The sequence below is a fragment of the Hippopotamus amphibius genome, chromosome 11 (assembly GCF_030028045.1).
Source record: "Hippopotamus amphibius kiboko isolate mHipAmp2 chromosome 11, mHipAmp2.hap2, whole genome shotgun sequence".
Classification (NCBI taxonomy): domain Eukaryota; kingdom Metazoa; phylum Chordata; class Mammalia; order Artiodactyla; family Hippopotamidae; genus Hippopotamus; species Hippopotamus amphibius.
The window spans coordinates 19,099,007-19,121,289 of NC_080196.1; the positions used below are offsets into that span (position 1 = coordinate 19,099,007).

Sequence of the window (22,283 nt, forward strand, 5' to 3'; positions counted from 1 at the left end):
AATATAGGAGAAAATTTTAGTGACCTTGGATTTGGTAAAGATTTCTCAAAAAGGACACAAAAATCACGAGCTATACCATAAATCAGACTGCATAAAAATCAAAAACCTCTCTGAAAAACTGTTAAGAGAATGGAAAGACAAGCCACAGACTGGGAAAAAACACGAGACATACCCAACAAAGGATTTGTATCTACAAAGAGCTTACTACTCACTAAGTAGACAACCTTATTTTTTAAATGGAGGAAAGATTTAGACACTTGGAAATTGTACGTACAGATAGCAAATAAGCACATGAAAAGATGGCAACACTGTCATTAAGGAAATACAAATTAAACCTACAGTGAGATACTGTTACATGCCCATTAAAATGGCTAAAGTTTGAAAAACAAAAACTTGACCATACTGAGTGTTACGGATGTGAAGCAACAGGGACTCTGGCAGTGCTTGTGGCAATGTTAAATGCCACAGATGCTATCGAAATGTTCAGCAATTTCTTAAAAGTTATACACATTCTGTGTGATCCAGCCGTTCCACTCCTAGGTATTCACTTAAGAGAAATGAAAGCATATGTCCACATGAAGATTTGCAAATAAAGCCCCTGTGCTCAAATTCTTACCAGGGATTTGCTTCTGAGAGAATCCAATGTTGCAGAGAGATGAACTTACAAGGGACAACAAAGGAACATAAAGTAACCATTTACTGTTAAAATTTTGGTAAGCCAGTTTAAAATCACAGTTTAACATAAAAATGCCTTAAGGCCCAGATCTGAACCTTGGTTTCTCATCAAAGGCCTGACATTCACTTGACTCTTTAAACTATGTTCATGAATCACTTTGAGAAAAAAATTAAAATTCAATTTAAGAAGCATTTGAAAAAAGTAATTTCTGACCGTGACCCAATTTCTAAATGGGACTTAATGATTTCCGACCCCTAATCTCCCACTATAAACTGAATTCTAATTTGAGAAACTCTGCATTATGCAATTCACAAAATCCACAAAGGATGAAAAGATAAGTTACTCAGCAGGACACAGCTTTTCCTGATGGAAGTTTTGAGAAAATTGCCCTCGAGAGCCTCGTGAATCCACGTGATGTGATTAGCATCCCTAACGACATTCCTGTAATAAATACAGGCAAGGATCACAGACCTACACTACTTTTTTTTACAGGCCCCTCAGTGAAAGGTGGAAGCATAATGCTAAAGTCAGTTTAGCCAAGGCAAGTTTGTGAAAGAGGAAAGTATGTAGTTCCATCTATGGTGGCTCCGACTGAAGCTAGAGGCAAATGTTAGGATCATTAGGCAAGTGGACTTCCCTGGTGGCTCAGGGGTTAAGAATCTGCCTGCCAATGCAGGGGACGTGGGTTTGATCCCTAGTCTGGGATGATCCCACAGGCTGCGAAGCAAGTAAGGCTGTGTGCCACAACTACTGAGCCTGCGCGCCTTACAGCCCGCATGAAGCCCACATACCATAAGGAAGAGTAGCCCCAACTAGAGAAAGCCTGGATGCAGCAACAAAGACCCAATGCAGCCAAAAATAAATAAATTTTAATCCTTTAAGCACTTTTCCATAAATATTATTTTTTGTAAGAAAGCTTTTGTTGAGGCTGGGTGGTACAAAAGTCAAGTGCAAGTTTTCTTTTACATATTTTCTTAACGGACAAAGTAGGAAGAGTGCAGAGTCCAAGAGCCTAGCTTTCGGCTGTCTTTATGTCTGAACACATGGTACTCCATCTCTGTCCAGAGTTGTGCCAGTGGAGGTGAACGCTGCTCCTGTTCAGTGTAAATTCCCCCGAACTCCTGGTCAGCCTGATGTGCAGAAAGATCATGTTCTGGTAGCCAGAACACAACCTCAGCCAAGGATGTGGCAACCGGAAGGCAGGCACTGAAATAGGGCTGAAAGGATACACATGGGGGGGGGGCGACAGTGTCCACTGTAGGCTGTGGCTGTGAGCTAGGTTTGGGTTTGCCCTTTCTGGGTGCCTTAGCTTAATGTCATCTAATAGCCCCCAAAACACACCATTGCTCCTTACAATTATATAGGTAATGCATCTTCCAGTGAATTCTCATTTCATGAACTTAATTTTTATGAGGTTATTTTAAACAGTGGCACTTTTCCTAAGTTTGGTTATCACAGTAATTATGAAAATGTATATAGAATTTTTCAACTACCTAAAAGAAAACGCTGAAGGATAATGTTGTCGGGTTTTGTTATTTATTTCAGTTTTCCAGGGTAATACAGTGGTGCAGACAGCTGCATGAGGTAACTGGATTTAGAGAAATTAATTCCTGTGAAAACCAATGAGGAAATACAGCACCTCTGCAAAGTTCTCTGGCCATCCAGACCAATTCTCACTGGCCAACATTTGCAGGTGATATTTCAGAGTACTGTTGTCTTTAAGCTCCTGCACACAAGACAAGTTATTGCATGTCATGACAGAGAGAACATAGCAACTCCAAAATTTAACCAGGAGGTTGCTGTTTATTTCACTTTTCATGGTAGACTCAAGTCTGTTATCAAAAATATCAAGGAGAATGGGAATAAACTGCAAATGTTTGGCTCTTCTCTGGTTGACAGGGCTTAAGTAACACCAAGATGCAACACTCTGGAGCAGCAGGATCTTTGTTTTTGGTGCCATCTCGCAATTTTGCAACAAGTAAGCGACTTCTTTCATGTACTCAGCTGCAAAATTTCCTGCAGTTGGTCCTCCTGTAAAACAAGAATTTGCATTTCCAGAAGTATTTGGTGTATCTAGTAGCTAGTGACATTTGAGTGCTCCTGTGTTCCTATTCTCATCGCTATGGATGTGACACTTTGGATATTTTGAGTTTTCCTCTTTTTCCCCCACCCTGTGTGCTGCTGGGAAGATGAGAGAAAGTGTGTTGATCAGCGTGGAGTTATGTGACAAGCACTGGGAGGTCTCTGCCTGCCCAAAGCTCCCTGGTTCCTTCACTCAGTCTTTAGTACTTGAAAAAGTATCAGAGTATTAGAGCAAACAAAGGAGGAACCAAAAGGCTGAGCTAGAAAGCTAGGGTCTTACTGGTAAGAGAGAGGTTTTTCATGAGTTGTCCATCGCTGTCCTATTCTTACACATTTCTCAGCCCAACTCTTTGCAGATCTGGGACCAACCTGGTGCTTGACTCGACTTCCATCATATACCTGAACCCCAGATCTTCCTAGTTCAAATCTCAGACTCCAAGAAGGTCCTAAATAAGAAGGAGCTGATGAAGACCATTTCCATTGGGAGGAGTGGCTGGCATAGGTGGCTGGATTCTAGCCACTGGAGTTTGACCCTGCGTGGATTTCTCTTATTTGCGCTACCACACTTCCATGGTCCCAGGGATATTCTATTCAATGCAAAGCTTTAGCCAAAGCCTAGGCATACGGCCTTTCCATCATTTCCCACCAGTACAACCAAGGCTAGGCAACATCAAGTTAAAGGATTCTGATCTCTTTATAATTAGCTAACTCTTACCCCAGATGGTGACCATAGCTCTACAGGGAACTGAGCCTGCCTCAAGTGGGGGGTGCCACTTGCCCTCCCTCCCCCCCCCACATGGGCGTTCTCCTGAGTTTCTGTCTTCTCTCTGGTCCTATGCTAGTGGTTCTCAATCATTCTGGTACCTAGGAGCCCTTGCTCCTTGAAAACAGTAAATGTCTTCTCTGTGGACACCATTCTGTGAAAGTAGTCTATCAAACTGCATTGAAGTAACTCACTTTCCCATTTAAAAAATAATCAGTCTACCAAGGACACTCACAACTACCAACAAGAGCTTCTAATAAGGAGACGTGTCGCTGAGGACTGTCTATAAAATTCATTTACGTGTCCTGAAATTTATTAGGAAAAAAAATGAAGCAAGTTTGGACTTGACAGTCAGAGTAGTGTGTCTTTAAATGGTTTACCTTAATTTTCTAGCCAAGTATACATTAATAGTTGCTTTTCATTACTACACCTGTTGGCTTCCCTGGTAGGTACTTTAAGAGCCATAAGTTCTTACTGATTTTTCTAAACTATTGTCTGTGTAATGCATTTTTACAACAAAAAAAATAAAATATCAAATAGTTTTACCCTGTAAAAGGGTTGAAGTTACATCAATTCAGTATAGATTCTTCGATTTTTTATGATATTGAAAACTGGTATGCAATTTGTGTGTATGTGTATATGTATTTTTTAATTAATAAAAATGGAAAAGTACCTAATTAGTAATTTATTTGATGCACACGTTCTTTTAAAATATGAGATCCTTGAACTTCCTAGGTGGTGCAGTGGTTAAGAATCTGCCTGCCAATGCAGGGAACACCGGTTCGAGCCCTGCTCTGGAAAGATTCCACATGCCACAGAGCAACTAAGCCTGTGTGCCACAACAATAGTGCTCCGCAACAAGAGAAGCCACTACAATGAGGAGCCCGCACACCACAATGAAAAGTAGCCCCTGCTCGCAGCAACTAGAGAAAGCCCATGTGCAGCAACGAAGACCCAATGCTGCCAATAAATAAATAAAATAAATACATAAATTTATAAGAAAAACAAAAACATGAGATCCTTGAGGGGAAAGTAATTAGTAGTATCTTTGGTGGTGCAAAGACAAAAAACTAATAATTTAGGCAAAAGAAATATTATTGGACTGTTAAGACAAGAGCTAGTGTTAGGCAAAAAGACTGTGGGACACCTCTGTCAGTAGAGCTGGTTAAATCAGTACCTGTAAAGGCCAACAGTCCAATTCTATAGGCAGCTTGAGCTCTCTGTTCAAGGGCTAGAGATTTATCCTTCAACATATGGCCAAGCGCCACAATTTTTTCTTTGTGAAAAATACTCTCAGCTGGAGGGATGTGTTCTTCCTCCTTCTTTTTAGTGAAAAAGCCCTTAACGACACTCCAGCACTTCTGGAGGCGGTGATACATCCCCACAAAATATCGATAAACCTGAATCCAAAATTGCATATGATAAGCCTGGGCCTTTGCCATTGTGTAAAAAGGCCAAGGGTGCTTCAGTCACACCACTGGCCGTAACAGAAGTGAATAGTCAAGGATTCTGGAATGCATCACTTAGCAACACCGTAGAATGGAATACACAGATCTGGGGGGGGAGCCATATATGCCTAGATTCTTTCTTCAGCCTGGCATGGAAGGCCTTCTACAATTTGAGCTAACCCAAGCTTACTTTGACTTCTCTGACACACAGAATCTCAGCTTAAACTAAACTGGTTTCCCCTAATATACTCAGCTCGTTCCTGTCTTCGTGCCTTTGCTTAGGTGATACCTACTAGGAACTTCCCCTTTCTGCTTTGACTGTTCCAACATGTACTGAACTTTCCATTGATCTTTCATAGTATTATGCCTATTTTGCTTATTTGTTACACAGAGTTTTTCTCTACATTATAGATTTCCTATATTGATCTTACTTTGCTGAGAAAACAGAAGCAATCAAAAGAGAACTTCCATAGCTCTCCCCATCATATCCACCCACCAATCATCGTGTGTGCCCATATCCTCTGGCTTTCCTCCCGTTATACGGATGCCCCCTCCATTTACGCAGATTTCAACCAGTCCTTCTCACTCCATTCGAGGAGGTGGCTCACTATTCTTCTCTTGCCTTACTAATTTTTCCATCTCAACTGGGTCCTTTGCATCAACAAGCACACTGTACTTTTTCTCATTAAAAAAATAAAACAACTCTTTTGACCTCATAGAGCCCCTCCTCCTGGTTATTGCACATTGTGCTCCCCTTTAAACAATAACTCCTCAAAGATTTGCCATACTTGCCATTTGAAATGTTCTTTTATCCTCTCTTGGATATGCTCCAAATTAGATTTCAACCCCAGGACTCTACTGAAATTGCTCGTCAAGGTCACTGATGACCTTCATTCTGCTGAATCCAATTCTCGGTCCTCAGCATTTGTCACTCATTTCTCCTTGAAACACTTTTTTCACTTGGCTTCTAAGATGTCCTAGTCTTTTAACTTTTCCCTACCGCTCACTCTTCTTTTCCTTTGCTGCCTCCCTCTCTGCTTTATGACTTCTAAATATTGGAGTGCCCCAAGGCTCAGTTCTTGTATCTCTTGTTTTCTATCTATACCTCCTGGATGAAACAAACCAGTCTCATGGCTTTAAATACCATTCACATGCTGAAGACTCCCAATTTTATATTTTTAACTGGATTTCTCACCTGAACTCCAAACACAAGTACTTTCAGTCACCAACTTGGTATCTCCATTTGGATGTCTACGAGGCTTCCCCAACTTACCATGCCTAAAGCAGAATTCCTGGTCTTCTCTAAACCTGCTGCTTCTCAGTTTCCCTATCTTGGAAGATGGCATTCCATCCTTCCAGTTGTTCAGATTGAAATTTTTGGATTCCTCCTTGGCTTTTGTCTGTTTCACATCTCACTTCCAACTTACCAACAAATCCTACTGGCTCTAGATTTGGACGCTCTGTCCAAATTTGGGACATTCTGCAAAGTGTACTTGCCTGTACGCTTCAAATATAGTAATGTGTGGAAGTTTAAAAAAGGAAGCAGTGGGGCAGGCGTTACTGTTCTAGATTAAAAGAACCTGAAGAGGACAGTTACCATATGATCCAGCAATCTCACTCCTGGGCATATATCTGGAGAAAACTCTAATTTGAAAAGATACATGCACCCCAATATTCACAGCAGCACTATTTACAATAACCAAGACATGAAAGCAACCTAAATGTCCACCTACAGATGAATGGATAAAGATGTGGTACATATATATAGACAATGGAATACTACTCAGCCATAAAAAAATGAAATAATGTTATTTGCAGCAACATGGATGGACAAAGAGATTATCATACTAAGTCAGTCAGAGAAAGACACCATATGACAGCATTTATATGTGGAATCTAAACTATGATACAAATGAACTTATTTACAAAACAGAAGCAGGCTCACAGACATAGAAAATAAATTTATGGTTCTCAAAGGGGAAAGTAGGGGGACGGATAAATTAGGAGTTTGGGATTAGCAGATAAAAACTATTATATATGAAATAGATAAACAAGTCCTACTATATAGCACAAGGAACTATATTCAGTATCTTGTAATAAACCATAATGGAAAAGAATTTTAAAAAGAATATGTCTATATGTATATATATGAATCACTTTGCTGTGATTCAGAAACTAACACAATATTGTAAATCAATTTAAAAAAAAACCTGAAGAGGCATGACAACTAAATTAAACATGTAACTCATGGTTGGATCCTGTATCCATGTGCGTGCATGCATGTGTGTGAGCATATATGTACGTGTGTGTATGCTATCACTGGGACAACTGGGGAAACATAGACCCGCATCATCCAATATGGTACCCACTAGCCACATGTGGCTATGGAGCACAGGAAAGGTGACTAGTCTGAATTGAGATGTGCTGTAAGTGTAAAATATATACTGTATGTGTAAAATATATACTGTATGTCAAAGACTTGGTATGAGGAAAAGAATGTAAAATGTCATTACTAATTTTTGTATTGATCGCAAGTTGAAAGTTTTTGGATATATTGGGTTAAATGAAATATATTATCAGAATTAGCCCCCCCATTCTTGTTACTTCTTTTAATGTGGCTGCTAGAAAATCTAAAACATCAAGCATGATCCCTTTTTAAGGCCTTTGTGGTTATTGTTGCTTCTGCCTGGAATGTTCTTCCCAGGGATGTCCACATATCCACATGACTGACTCATCCCATCCGTTCCTCAGTTCATCCTCAAGTGTTGTTTTCTCGTTTCCTATTAGGCCTTCCCTGATCACTCGCTCTGAAACTTGTGATCTTTACCCTATCACATTTCCCACCCCCAACACCAGGCAATTACATTCCTTTTCTGTGGTTTTTTTTTTTTTTTTTTGGCCGTGCTGCACAGCTTGTGGGATCTTAGTTCCCAGGCCCCTGGCAGTGGAATTGCAGGGTCCTAACCACTACACAGCCAGGGAATACCCTCCTTTTCTCTGTCTTATTGTCTCCTCTTTCCAGGACCCAAGCTCTGCGAGTGCAGCGATTTTTCTCTCTCTCCCTTTTTTTTCTTCACTGTGATAGCTCCATTGCCAAGAAAAGTTCCTGGCATGTATATCTCGTATACCTCATTTATAGTAAGTAAGTATGCAACAAATACTTGCTGAATGAATGAGAAGTTAGAGAACTAATTTTTAGCAAACAACTGTTGTTCCCTGCAAAAAGTGTACTCAGAAATCTCTCAAAATCAGTAATATTTGTTTTGTGAGATAATGTCCCCAGGAAGATTTCAAAGATAAAAATATTTATTTTTCTATTTGACTAATTTGTTTTTCTGATATAGTGAGAAGTGCTGTGTTTTCTGCTGAATTTGGGTTTACAACTTATAATTTTATGAAGTAAAGCAATTCAGTTAAGCAGTACAGCAACAAACCTTATAGGGGAAATTGTTTTTATTGCTGACTCAGTAACTAAGCAATTACTGGTATTTAATGAATCACCTGGTAAATACTCTCAGAGTTGAATGTCAGGGGTTACTCTGTGATGATGCTGGTGGGGGGTTGGGTTGGGAACATATATAAATAAACAAAGAGTCTTTTTACCCTCAAGGGGCTTACAGTCTCTGCTCATAGATACTATAACTCTGAAATGCAGCTCTGGGACATATGGTTTGCAGAGTCGCACTCATGATGGCATTGCAAGGCATCATCACAAAGCAGAACATAGAAGCTTATTTTGAAACAATGCAGGCTTTATGTTATGGGCACTAGCAGTTACTATACCAAGGAAAGCTACCTGTGATGGAGGCAGTACCTTGGCATCAGCGAGGCGTGCATGTGTCTATTAAGATTTCTTCAATTAGGTACCTCTCCTAAAGATATTACAAGCTGGCATTGGGGGACTGGTGGCACAGTGGTTAAGAATCTGCCTGCCACGGGTTCGATTCCTGGTCTGGGAATATCCCACATGTCACGGAGCAGCTGAGCCCGTGCACCACAACTACTGAGCCTGCACTCTAGAGCCCCCGAGCCACAACTACTGAGCCTGGATGCCACAATTACTGAAGCCCACGCACCTAGAGCCCATGCTCCACAACAAGAGAAGCCACCGCAATGAGAAGCCTGCACACCGCAACGAAAAGTAGCCCCCACTCACCACAACTAGAGAAAGCTCATGCACAGCAGCGAAGACCCAATGCAGCCAAAGATAAATACATAAAAATAAAGTGTGTCACTTGTAAATAGCATATAGTTGGATTAAAAAAAAAAGAAAGCTGGCATTGGGAAGAAAAAGTTAAGACCTTTGGTGATAAAGAAACAGATACATTGAGAGCGGCCAAGATGTGGGAGCAGAAAGACCCTGAGCTCACCTCCTGTCATGAACACGTCAAAATCACAACTATCTGCAGAACAACAATCAATGAAAAAGACTGGAACCTACCAGAAAAGATCTTCTACAACTAAAGACCTAACGAAGGAACCACAACTAAATGGGTAGGAGGGGAGAACTCGTGATATAATTGAATCTCATACCCCCGGGATGGAGGACCCACAAGCTGGAGAATAAATATACCGCAGAGGCTCTCCCATACGGATTAAGAGTTCTGAGCCTCGCGTCAGGCTCCCCAGCCTAGGGTTCCAGCACTGGGAAGAGGAGCACCCAGCTTACTTGGCTTTGAAGGCCAGTGGGGCTATATTGCAGGAGCCCCACAGGATGGGGAAATTGAGGCTTCCTGTGCACTGGAACCAGGGCAAAAGCAGTTATTTGATAGGAGCCTAGGCCAAACCTACCTGCTGGTTCTGGAGAGTGTCCTAGAGAGGCGAGGCGGGGCGGGGGTGGGAAGGTGGGGGGGGGGGACGGCTGCAGCTCACCCCGGGGACACGGATGCTGAAGGCAGAGAACATTCCGCGGCTTGAACACTCCTGGCGGCCAGACATCTCGGATCCTTAAGCGAAGACCTGCCCCACCTGACAGCCTGCAGGCTGAACAACCAGCTGGGTGGGGTCACAGCCCCACCCATCAGCAGACAGGCTGCCTAAAGACTAAAGAGCCCACAGCTGCCTCAGGACACGTCTCTGGACACGCCCTGGCCCACCTGAGGGCCAAGACGCAGCTCCACCCGCCCTCCCATGGAAAGGCACGGGCCCCTCCCTCCAGGAAGCCTGCGTTAGTCTCTTAGACCAGCCTTACCCACCAGGGGGCAAACACCAGAAGCAAGAAAACCACTATCCCCCAGCACAAGCCAGACCCTGCCCTGGGACCCTGGGACCCTGGGACCCTGGGACCCTGGGACCAGCTGGGGCCGGACCCTGCCCACTAGCAAGCCAGCGCAACCTTCTGGACACCCAGGACCCCATTCCCAACTTTATCAGGAACTGCCATCCCCAACCCCCCTCAACCATCTGACATGAGCTCTGGCATCCCCCGGCCCTGCAGCCAGACTCCAGGACCTGGCTCGTGCTGCCAGCAGTCCGGCACTCACCGCAGGTTCTGGATTCACCTGCCAGTTGGTGGGCCACAGCTCCAGCGTCTTCGGCACCCTGACTCTGTCCACCAGTGAGCCAGCACGGGCCTCCGGGCCCCCAAGGATTCCACAGCTAGCTACCTCACGACCAGGCCCCACTAAACAGCAGCCAGCGGCATGTGTACCCGGCAGGGCCTGGCAACCACCAGACTAGGGGCCGACCACGCCTACCAGACCACCCACATCGTCAGCTCACCACAACAGAAGGACCCACGCAGAGCAGAAAGCTTGGGAGACAAGAGAAGAGTGCACTGCTGGGATGCACAGGAGCCTCCTACAGTAGGCCACTTCTCTAAGGCCAAGAAACGTAACTAACCTACCACAGACATGAAAATACCAGTAGCAACTTGTAGACAAAATGAGGCGGCATGGGAATATGTTCCAGAAGAAGGAATAAGATGAAATGCAGCTCTTTTTTTTTCTCTCCAATTAGCATTAGCAAGTCTGAGAAGTAAATATTATCCTCATGTATGGATGAAGGAATTTCAAGATAAGAATAAATTCAAGTTGAGAATGAGATGTAGTGTGTTGTGTAAATACCAACTCAAGAAGGGCCTGTGAAACACATACACCAGACTCTGAATGTGACACTAGTAATTCAAAAATAATTTTTATTTTAACTTACATGATTGAAAGACTGACGAATACAAATGCCACAAAACCAAAAGCACCCCCTTCAATCAAAAATAAAATGCAGAAGTGAATACAAAAGATATGGAAATAATTACTCATGCAATATTAAAAAAAAAAAACTAAACAATGAAACAAACAACTCTAACATTTGTGATTTGACTTTCTTTAAAAAGAATCATTTCCACCATTTAACAGAGACTATAGACTATACATACTAACTATAGACTGTACAGTGTACCTTTAAAATGAAAGATATATGCATATATATAATATTTATTTAAAAATTTACAAATATATATATACATTATAACTTCACAGTTGAAAGAACGTATTTGCCAGGAAGCCTGACAAACAATTTTCACTTAAAAATGAAATAAAAGTTGTTTTTAAAGGTCTTGCTAAACTGTAAATATTTAAAATGACATCTAAATGATATTTTATATAAGCACATTCAGAGAACAGTTGATATTCCGCTGTTTAAATTATACTCACACATACTATTTTGATATCTTGGCATATCCCACCGTGTATACTCTTAAAAGAAAGAAAAGTTATTTAATAAGAGCTACTGAATGGACTTGAACTTTATTTAAAGGACTGGCTACCCCGATATGTAAGCAGTATGGGAGCTGTTGTTTTAACTATTTGGCTAAAGGATCCTGTCCAGTGATGAATGATTTCTTTGGGGCAGTAACCATCATTCAGGGCATGCTTCTTCCTAACCTTGTGGTAATTTGTATACAAGCAAGGACCACTGTTAATGACCCTCTGCTTTCACCCCATTAGGATTCCTCTGACTTCTATGTTCTACTTCAAGGAGAATCATAACTTTCTGAATTAATCACAGCTTTCTGAAAACTTCTGATTTTGATTTGTCTTAGCAGCAAAATACCTCTATTGTAAAGGCATCATCTAAAAAATGGCTTAAAAAAAAGCTTAAATTTTGAGTATCTTTCTAAAAATGAGTATGGATATAATCTTAATAAGGTAGTTTTTAGTGATCTACCCATCTTTTTTTACCATAATGGAAACATGCCTTTGGAATTTTCATAATAGACAAAAGAAACGAAAGAAATAATGGAGGCTTGAAAAAATGAAATTAAAAAAGAAAACAAAACTAAAAACCTCTTACAGTGTGTCTTTTTACCAGGTTCTGCAGGCAAACTTTTATTTGAAGAAATTCGTTTTTTTTGCTTTGCATTTAAGGTAAAATTAGGTAGCTAAGGGGGCCACTCAACCCTGAGAACACGACAGAGGAAAAACTGCACGGTATGCAATATTTACCAAAGTCTCATGTGACTATTTCAAGCTTACAGAAAAACTTTCAAAAAAGTACAAAGATGGCTGTTTTAAAATCCCATACATACTAGATAAGAGGGACTCTTTTACTAAGTGTTGTCAGACGCAATCAACGATATATACTACTGAAATATACATATTCCTATTCTATTGGCTGAAGGAAAAGTAGCTAAGTACTGTGGAACTGGACTTTGAATTCCTTCCATAACCCGTTAAACTTCCAGACAATCTCAACAGCTTCCAGCTAAGTCACAGCACCATCTTGATTAACAGGGCCATTTATTAAGACAGCTGTTCGGCAGAGTTCACTTGTAATTAAAAGGCCGTGGCAACTTCACTTGCATGACGACCTCCAACTTTCACACAGTCTCGAGGAAATTTGTCCAACTGTTCATATGCCAGCCGCCCATCTTCTCCTGGATACAGAACATCAAAAATGAATACCAGTTTAAACTTAAGTTTTTAATTCATCACTCAGAATAATAAATTAATACCAGTTGTTTAGGTATGGGTCGCTATGTATTTTGTTAATATATTTTGTTGACTGTGAGGTGAGGAAAAGTCATCTTTGGTTATTTTTAATTATGTTGTTTTTTAGGTGACGTTTAGAACAACCAAGAACTTTTGAGCTAATGCCAGAGACTAAAAGAATGTGAAACACAGTAGAGTCCTATGGGCATCTGATGTCAATAACTTCACATAATAGATTTATTCCTGAGAAATTATATGAATTATATTTTAAATGCCTTAGCGATTTCAATATGGCTAGTCCTTGATTTCAGTGCATTGAACTTTTCCATAACTTTCACTTCTATACATTATATATTGGTACATCCAAATGATCTGTCATAAAATCAAGTTTAGGCTTTCAAACTTCAGCTAAAAAAATTATTCTTCGTCCTATACACATGTGGTGATGCTGTCTACCAGCCAGCAGCCAGGCCGGTTCTGTAAGTAGTCCTATCTTGAACAGCCAATATGTATTTGCAAATTATTTGAATATTTAATTCCATTTTTCCTATTTAAGAAAAAATGATTAGAAAATGGGAAAATGAAGTATAGATAACTAGTGATAAGAAGCAGGCTTTCATACACTTAATACAAGTGAGAAAAAGATATAAATAATTAGTTGTGCTCAATTAGAAGTTCATTGTGCAGAAAAGAGAAGTGAAAAAAGATTCACTGAAATGCTGGAGACATTTTGATATTAGCAGGTTTGAGAAAAGGAGTGTAATGAATTTTATAATATACTGTTTAATATACATATGTATAATTTATTGGAAATAAAAGTCTCTCAATAAACCAAAAGTCTGTTTGTTTTTTTCTTTCAGTGCATTTAACTTTTGATTGCTTTGGAGTAGAATCCTTTATTTGAAACAAAATATTTATCCAACACTCTGAATATAAAACATAAACAACGCCTTTCCAGTTGATGAAAGTGGGAGGAAGAGAGACAGAGGGCCCCAATTAAGCACATTTATACCATACTCCCTTCCCGCTCACACACACCCCTATGGATGCCTCGGCTAATGAATGCTACTTAAAAACCCATTAATACCAGGCTAGTTCCTAGTTTGCTCACAGGGAGATTCCAATTTAGAGGTCTTCAGTTCTTCCTCCAGCATCCCACAGCATCCAGGTGACCTAGAGGGTCAGGATTCCATTGCAGTGCTCAACGGAATCTGGGTGTCTGTGGGTGAGTTATGCAACCCTAGTAGCATGCCTCACTGTGCCCCTCTGTAAAATGGGACTAACTGTGCTGCTTCCCTCATAGCATCTTGGGAGGATTAAATGAGCTAATCCACACAGATCCCTCAAAACAGTGCCTGGCACGTGTTACCTAATATTATTACAGTGACACAACCAGGGCTGGGGTCTCAGGGCATCTCTCTGTTACTAATATTCAGTTCTCAGGGGGCCTGGATCTGCATTGGCTCCTCTGCTAGTCTGTCAACAGCCCTCTGAAGTAGGCAGAGTGTTGGAGGAGAGAGAGCCCAAGCTTTGGGGTGTCAGGCAGCATGGTTCCAAACTAGACAAGTCCAGCCAGTACGCACTGGAATGGACAGAGCCATGGTGAAGACTGCTCTGTCCAATAGAGAGGTCACCAGCCTCACGTGGCTGTTTACATTTAAATGGTAGCTACTCCAACTTAAACCCTAATTCCTCAGTCATAAAAGCCGTGTTGAACTGTTCAACTGCCACATGTGAATACTTCCTGCGTCTGGGGACAGCGGGTATAGAGCAGCCCCATCATCACGGAGGCATCTACTTGGACAGCTCTGGGTTCGAATACTGAAACAATTCCATAGCGGTTGGTAAACAGTGGCTGCTCTGAGCCCCTTGAATGCCCTGCGACCACCCTCAGCCCTTTATCACAGAGTATCTTTTACCAATTCCCATCAAAAATACTATTTTCACTACATTAATTCAGGCATCTGTGTGAGACAAAAATACACAAGGATGTGTGTCTTAGGGTCAAAGGAGATTCACAACATTGAGTTCAGAGGTTCTCAACCTGGAAGGCTTTTATTAATCCCAGTGCCAGGGCACAGCTCAGACCAACAAAGGCAGAATCATCGGACGTGGAGCCCAGGTACAGGTGCATTTTAAAGCTTCCCAGGTGACTGCAGTGGGCATGGTGGTTCCATGGCTGAGAACCATGAACCGGTGGGGCGCCGGGGTGCGGGGCGTGTGGCGGGGCGTGGGGGATGCGGGGAGCCACATCAGTAAAGAGCTCAGGTGAAGCAGGCGCGATGGTCAGCCCTGGAGATCCTGCTGCCTGTGTGGCTGAACCTCACATGGATCATCTACAGGGATGAGCTTTCTTAGGTTACAGTGGGAAGAGCAGCGCTGTTGGTTATACCTTCCTTCACTGCTATTTCAGGACACTAAGGGAGAAGAGAAGTTCCAACTAATAATACCCTGGGCACATTTTTAGGGAATTAAATAATTGCTATGCCTAAAACAAGCCGTGAGGAATAACTTTTATCCTTCAAACAAATATATGTTGGCTAAGATTTCTATGCATGGCATGATACATCCAATAGCAGAATGAAGCCTTATTAAACCCTAAGAAAGAGTACCAAACAGTGAGTGTGATTGCCACGGTGACTATAAATGCCACGAGTGTTTCCTCACATTATTAAGCTGCTACTGGAGTCAAACTAGGGCAGTGGCTTTTTCCCAACTAATATTATTGAGCAGTTTACATTTGAGGACTTTCGGGAGTATAGTATTTACTCTTATTAGAGTGAAGGGAAGGAGAAGGGTTATTTGGCTATTCCAGAGTAAAATAAATACTTCCTTTCTTTTCTTTAGTGTCAGGGCGTTCAGAGGTTAACCTGAGGGTCTGGGGGAGGCTGTGGTACGTGGGGGACATGGCATTCCCTGGGGAATGCGTCACTGTCCTCCAGGTAGTGCCAATCCCAACCTGGCGGTCCAGCCTGGATTCTCGACTCTGACCTCTGCTTTACAGTTTGATTTCTATATTCTTGATTCCAAATAGTGCCCGGACTATGAACCCAGCTAGAACGCTCCAGAGAGCAACCTTCTCCCACGACATCCAGACAGTCAGAACAAGGAACTGGGGTGAGATGGAAATCGATTGGTCCTTCATACCGTGTGTGTGTGTGTGTGTGTGTGTGTGTGTGTGTGTGTGTGTGTGTGTGTGTGTGTGTGTGTGTGTGTGTGTGCGCGCGCGCGCGCGCAGATAGCCTACAGGGGAAAAACTGCTAAAAACAAGGCACATGAAACTTTTCCTTACCATTTCCTTTGAGAGTGTTAGAAATAAATCATTAAAAAACAACAACAACTCACCAAGAGATAAGAGAGTTTCTGAGGCCACATTTCTGATTTCTTCACTATCAGACTGACACAATGTCACCAGCATTTTAATGCTTTCAGTAGCCTGCAAGGAGAAAACAGTTAAAACAGTGTTGTGACATGTACGTGTGGGATTATATGAGACTTAGCATCTCACAGCGGTAGGGGCTTTAAAAGCCATCTAACCCAGGGCTTCCCCAAACTAGCTGAGTATCAAGATCGCTTGGGGAGCTCTTGTGAAAGCACAGACTCCTGGCTGCCACTCCGGACACAGCGTCTTAGAACTTCCTGGGCTGGAGCCCAGGATTTGCACTTGTGGGAGCTCTGATGACCACTAAGTTCCTATTTCACAGGAGGCTCCAGGCCTAGAGAGGTGAAGTGACCAGCCTGCTTTTCTAGAATACAATCCACCTCTCTGAGTTCTTTCTACTGTATCTTATTCCCTCCAAAACAGCTCTAATTTAAGAATTCCTAATTTTAGTCTATATACTGAAATAGAGGAGGGGAGCAAAGGTCAAGGATGGGAATTTTTTCATTTGTTTATTCCACAAACATTTACTAAGCACTCTGTGAACCACGCAGTTCACAGGGCCTGGGAGACCCAGCCAAGAACATGACACAGTCCTGGCCTTCAAGAGTTTACAGTCTGGTGGAAAGACAGACCATGAAACAAGCAAACTAATTATTATGATGAATGACAGGCTGAGTCAGGGTGCTAGGGCAGAATGGGAAATGCAGCCTGGTCTGATCAGGGAAGTCTTCCTGGAGGAAGTGATATCTTAGAGAAGTTAATCTAGTTTGGACACATGGTAGGGGTGTGTGTGTGTGTGTGTGTGTACATGCGTGTGTAGCGTTTGGGGGTGTGGAGAAGGAAATACATTATAGGTAAGAGGAATAGCTTGTTACAGGGTCCAAATCAAGGGGAAGCTTATAAGCCACATTGAAGGATTTGCACATCATTCTAAGATCACGGAAAGCCATGTAGAAGTTCTTTTGTTTTTTGTTTTTTTTTTTTTGTTGTTGTTTCTTTTAAATTAATTTTTTGGCTGTTTTGGGTCTTTGCTGCTGGGTGCGGGCTTTCTCTGGTTTTTGGTGAGCCGGGGCTACTATTTGCTGTGGTGCGCGGGCTTCTCATTGCGGTGGCTTCTCTTGTTTCGGAGCACAAGCTCTAGGCACACAGGCTTCAGTAGTTGTGGTGCAGGGGTTAGTTGCTCTGCAGCACGCGGGATCTTCCCAGACCAGGGCTCAAACCTGTGTCCCCTGCATTGGCAGCCAGACTCCTAACCATTGCGCAACCAGGGAAGTCCTGTTTTTTGTATTATTTATTTATTTATTTATGGCCGTATTGGGTCTTCGCTGCTGGGTACAGGCTTTCTCTAGTTGCCACGAGCGGGGGCTACTCTTCATTGGGATGTGCAGGCTTCTCAATGCGGTGGCTTCTCTTGCTGCAGAGCACGGGCTCTAGGCACACAGGCTTCAGTAGTTGTGGCATGCAGGCTCAATAGTTGTGACTCACAGGCTCTAGAGTGCAGGCTCAGTAGTGTGGCACTTGGTCTTAGTTGCTCCGTGGCATATGAGATCTTCCCGGACCAGGGATCAAGCCCGTGTCCCCTGCATTGGCAGGCAGATTCTTAACCACTGCACCACCAGGGAAGTCTCATGTAGGAGTTTTAAGGAGGAACTATCTTTTATTCTGAACTTTCTAACTGCAGTGGAGAGGATGGACAGCAGGGAGGCAGAGAGACTGGTGGGAAGGTGGCTCAAATCCAGGTGAAAAGAGTGGGGATAAAGAGTGGACAGATTCTGGCAACTAAGGAAGTGGGATCCGCAGGATCCTGAAGGCTGATGGGAGGGCGGAGTCACTGATGCCTTCTAGGTTTCTGGCCTGAGCTACTGCGAGGTGGCTGTACCATCCACTGAGATACAGGAGACTAGAGGTGGAGATGAGATGGGTCGAGTTTGAGGTGACTTCCTAGGGGAGATACCTAAGAGCTAGCTGGATCAGAGACGGGAAGGGAAGACCTGGACTGGAAACATGGGGAGTTATTAGCATAGAGATGACGATGGAAAACGTAGGAGTCGGTGTTTCCCCAGGGAGGCTGCGTAGAGGGAGAAGAGGGCCTAGCAGGGTGCCTCTACAAATGCCAATATTGAGGGCAGGTAGAAAGAGAGGCTGCTACGAAATAAAATGCTCCTTCTGTGATTCTGAGGAGTCGATAATGGGTATCAAATTATGGTTTTCTTTCCTGGAAGAAAGCTAGGCTTACGAAATGGCAGCGGTGGTGCCGGGCGCCAAAAGATGGCAAACTGAAGCAAGCTGTCTGGGGAGACTGTGAGTTACTTCAGCCCAATGAGATAGATGGGGGACCTCAAGTTGGATTTGAGGACCTTGACCGCTCAAGCTTGTTTCCAGTTTGATAATAGGAAAGAAAAATGTCAGATGTCTGTTGGTTGGTTGAGTCTGCACTGTTTTTCACACCAGGCTGCACGGAGCCCCTTTTAGGAGCTTGGGGGCTGCAGATGATTCAGAAAGAAGTCTTTTATTCAGTATAAAGGATCCTATCTTCTAGGAGAAAAGGGTAAAGGGGAGGAATTGGTGCTTCTAGACCCTGGATATGCTAGAGTTTAAAACTGCAGCTTTTACTGCAACCTGCACAGCATGTAAATCCACAAAAACTGGTGCAGATCACTTATCCTCATGTTTTAATTTGCATTAACTCTGTATCACAGCCATCACCACGACCTGTCACTGTATATCAGGAGATTACCCAAATACACAGCAACCACTGTGGGCTTTTTTTGGCCACCTCGAGGTAATTTTTTGACCAAGTAACAAGGAAGGCAAATTTTCCCAGAGCTGTTTTTCTTCACAGGTCATTAACTTTTTCTTTTGAGGTGTTAATCCCTTTCTTCATGTCCCATCAGGCCTGCAGGTCCCTGTGCCCATCCAAGATTTTGGCAGATTTTAAGGTGTGGCCTTTTCATTCTTTTCTCAAGGATGATTAATCTTATATTTTGTGATTAAGGTCAGTCAAACATTAAATCTTGACTACTGAAAGGCAAACTCTTCAACGCTGGCAATTCTCAGCCCTTTTTTTTTTTTCATTTATACCTCCCTCTGACACAATTAATACTGATGAGTTGCTTAGTAAAAAAGAGTTCACAGGGAAGGATCTGGGAATTTATTGGCACATTGGATTTTAGCACTTCTTTGCCAATTTTATGTGTTTCTGCTATTTTTTTGTACACAAGAAAAATTGATGAAATCAGCATGTCATCTCTTTTTTGGGATGAGAGATACTTTGCTAAAAGTGACTCTGAGGCAAAGTGATTCCTGTGGGCTATTGAAAAATGGAATTGTTTTCAGAAACATATTGACTTTAACAAAGCTAAGTCACATCTAGGTACTAACTTTGGGGTTGGTAGATGCAAACTATTACATTTAGAATGGATAAACAACAAGGTCCTACTGTATAGCACAGAGAAGTATATCCAATCTCCAGGGATAAACCATAATGGAAAAGAATATTTTAAAAATAATGTATACATGTATAAAACTGAGTCACTTTGCTGTACAGCAGAGATTGGCACAACATTGTAAATCAACTATACTTCAATTAACAAAAAAAAAGACAAAAAGGACTCCCAAACTAATATGCAGTGTAAAGGAGAAGAAAAATGCTGCTATAGCAGGTAATTCCAAATATGGAAATAAAGCTGTTCTATGCACCTGGCTTAGTCTCAAAGTCAAAGTCAGCTCAAAGTTGACCTTTGAGAGGGGGCTCTGAGGCTGGGCCTTACCTTCAGGCTTTTCAGGGCCAGGCAAGCTGCCCTCTGGAACCGGAGGTCAGTCTTTGTTAGGGCTTCACAGTAATAGAGCAAGGCCTGAAAGAGAAGGAAGGATGCCGTGAAGACATTTTGATTTGTTTGTAGTTTTAGATGTATCTATCATTTTTACTCCGAGATAAACTACAGATAAAATAAGACATTTTGCACTACCTTCAGAACAACAACAACAAAAAAAATCCATTAAAATTCATGTTTATTAAAAGAGCTTTCTCTCTACACAATTCACTCATGCCTTCTATTCTATGACTGGAATCACACAATACAGGGCCTCTCATGTCTTGCTCTTTCAGTGGGGGTGAGGGTATTTGGCCATAGAAGAGCATTTTAAGCAAATTCTACTAAAAGATCAGAACTTTGTAGGAAACAGCAATATGAAGTTCATGTTCTTGGGCCAGAATGGCATTAGAATGGAATATCTTTCCGTGAGTACATCCCACCCCACGCTAGCTTAGCTAATGCCTTGGGAAATTTAAGCAAACTCTTCTCAGAATTCAACATCGGACCTCCCCAAGGACAAGAAGGGCCAAGTTTGATATTCTTGAGCTGATCTGAAGGTTGACGTGAGTTGATTTTCAGAATGACTGTTCAAATTGTAAAGGGCTCCCAGAGGACCGAGGCCCCCACTTGTATTGGGCCGCAACGTGCTTGAATTGCAGATGCTTGTTACACTTGGATGGCTGTTGAATTAAAGCCAAGGGAGAGGTAAACTGTCTCTTCCCTAGCATCAGGAGTGATGGCTTTTAAAATTAAAAATATTCTAATTCTTTGACCCAATAGCTTGAGGACTTAACCCCAAGCTTCTCATAAGATATATGTGTGCGTGAACACACGTACATATGTTCATTATATTTTTCAGATGTGGAAACTACACAAATGCTCATCAATATGGAATAAGAAAATAATGGGTTATTTATATACCGAGATGCCATTAATCCATCAAATAGAATGAAGTAAGTTGATACATTCTGACATGGAAAGAAAATAACCACGATATATTACATTTAATAGTTTTCTCTGGGGGCTGGGCTTACAGTACTTAAATATGTACAGTATATTTTTATAGTTCAAATCATTTTATAGAGTATATATTATTAATAAGTGGAAGAAAATTACTTTTATAAAGGAATAGATGACAAAATATTAACAGCAAATGGCATAAAAATTAAACAAGCTTCTGCCTTGATGTCCATCATTTCGTGCCCCACCTTTTCCCTGAAATGCTCGTTTCTGGAGGCTGCTGCCAAGTAAAGCATCACAGCCTCACTAACTCCACTGTCATCGCTGGTTAAGAGCAGAGCCAGAGTCCTGAGTATCTCCTGCTGGGCTGGGAGGCTGCTGGGTGCAAGGTCACTCATGGTCTGTAGTAGTTTTTCATCTCTCAGTGACTGCAGAGTCTGAATCATGGAAACTGGAGAGTGAGAAGAAAACAGAGGTCACCTTCTGACAGTAAAGTAACATGCTCATTGAAAATACAAATAAAACTCAAGGACATACTTAATAACAGAACCCAGGATATATGAAAAATTAGTATACGAGAAAGGCGATGTTTCCAGTTAGTGAGAAAAGGACAGGTTATTCTAATAGCTATATCAAGGAAATGGAGAATCATATGAGAAAAAAGTGATGGATTTCCACCTCATAATGGCTACTAAAATAACTTAGAGATGAACCAAACAGTCACATGTAAAAATAATAGTGAAAAAAATACAAGTAAACCGGTTTTACAGTGTTCTTTTATTTTTCGTGTCTTTTTTTTTTTTTTTTAAAGTCTTTATTGAATTTGTGACAGTATTGCTTCTGTTTTATGTTTTGGTTTTTTGGCCAAGAGATATGTGGGATCTCAGCTCCTGAACCAGGGATTGAACCCGCATTGGAAGGCGAAGTCTTAACCACTGGACTGCCAGGGAAGTTCCCTGCCCCCAGTATTTCAGTCATTCTTGCCTGGCAAAACCCTGGCCCTGAGTGACCCTGGACTCAGCCTTCTCTCTGTCTGCACTCAGGAAACTGGACCCCGATGGAAAAATCCAGTTGGTTGGAATATGGGGACAATATGATAAAAAAATAGGATTTTGAGTTTCATTTGGACAAATTGACCACACTCCATGAACTCTAATCCCTAACTAGGTATCCAGCATGGACATCCATTAGCCACAAAAACATTAGGATAAGAGTGTATCTGCTCAGTG

The 22,283-nt window shown here is 42.0% G+C and overlaps 2 protein-coding genes across 3 annotated transcripts in view; both read right to left on the minus strand.

Moving 5' to 3' along the window:
* Nucleotides 1-1,694: 1,694 nt before the first annotated feature.
* Nucleotides 1,695-10,773, minus strand: ARMH2 (armadillo like helical domain containing 2). 2 transcript variants are annotated; one of them, XM_057700179.1, is made up of 3 exons: nt 4,699-4,963; nt 2,170-2,707; nt 1,695-1,806 (listed from the first exon to the last, which is right to left on the minus strand). In XM_057700179.1, the coding sequence occupies exons 1-2, from the start codon at nt 4,961-4,963 to the stop codon at nt 2,280-2,282; spliced, it is 693 nt and encodes a 230-aa protein (XP_057556162.1). In that variant the 3' UTR covers nt 1,695-1,806; nt 2,170-2,279. The 2 variants fall into 2 exon arrangements, 1 of the variants encoding a protein (XP_057556162.1); XR_009048113.1 differs by lacking the exons at nt 1,695-1,806; nt 4,699-4,963 and adding an exon at nt 10,453-10,773 and having other exon boundaries at nt 2,570-2,707.
* Nucleotides 10,774-12,054: 1,281 nt separating this feature from the next.
* Nucleotides 12,055-22,283, minus strand: part of RIPOR2 (RHO family interacting cell polarization regulator 2) — an 83,370-nt gene continuing 73,141 nt past the window's right edge. Inside the window, exons 19-22 of the mRNA XM_057699862.1 lie at nt 21,303-21,505; nt 20,050-20,133; nt 16,243-16,333; nt 12,055-12,842 (exon numbers count right to left, since the gene is read on the minus strand). Coding sequence (XP_057555845.1) covers nt 12,742-12,842; nt 16,243-16,333; nt 20,050-20,133; nt 21,303-21,505 — 479 coding nt within the window. The 3' untranslated portion in view covers nt 12,055-12,741. The remainder of the gene's footprint in view (nt 12,843-16,242; nt 16,334-20,049; nt 20,134-21,302; nt 21,506-22,283) is intronic.

Excerpts from the sequence above, each read along its gene's own strand:
- ARMH2 (XM_057700179.1), bottom strand. The coding sequence starts at position 4,963 with ATGGCAAAGGCCCAGGCTTATCATATGCAATTTTGGATTCAGGTTTAT. Across the intron at positions 2,708-4,698 it reads TGGACTGTTGGCCTTTACAG|GAGGACCAACTGCAGGAAAT; the intron begins GTACTGATTTAA and ends CTTGTTTTACAG.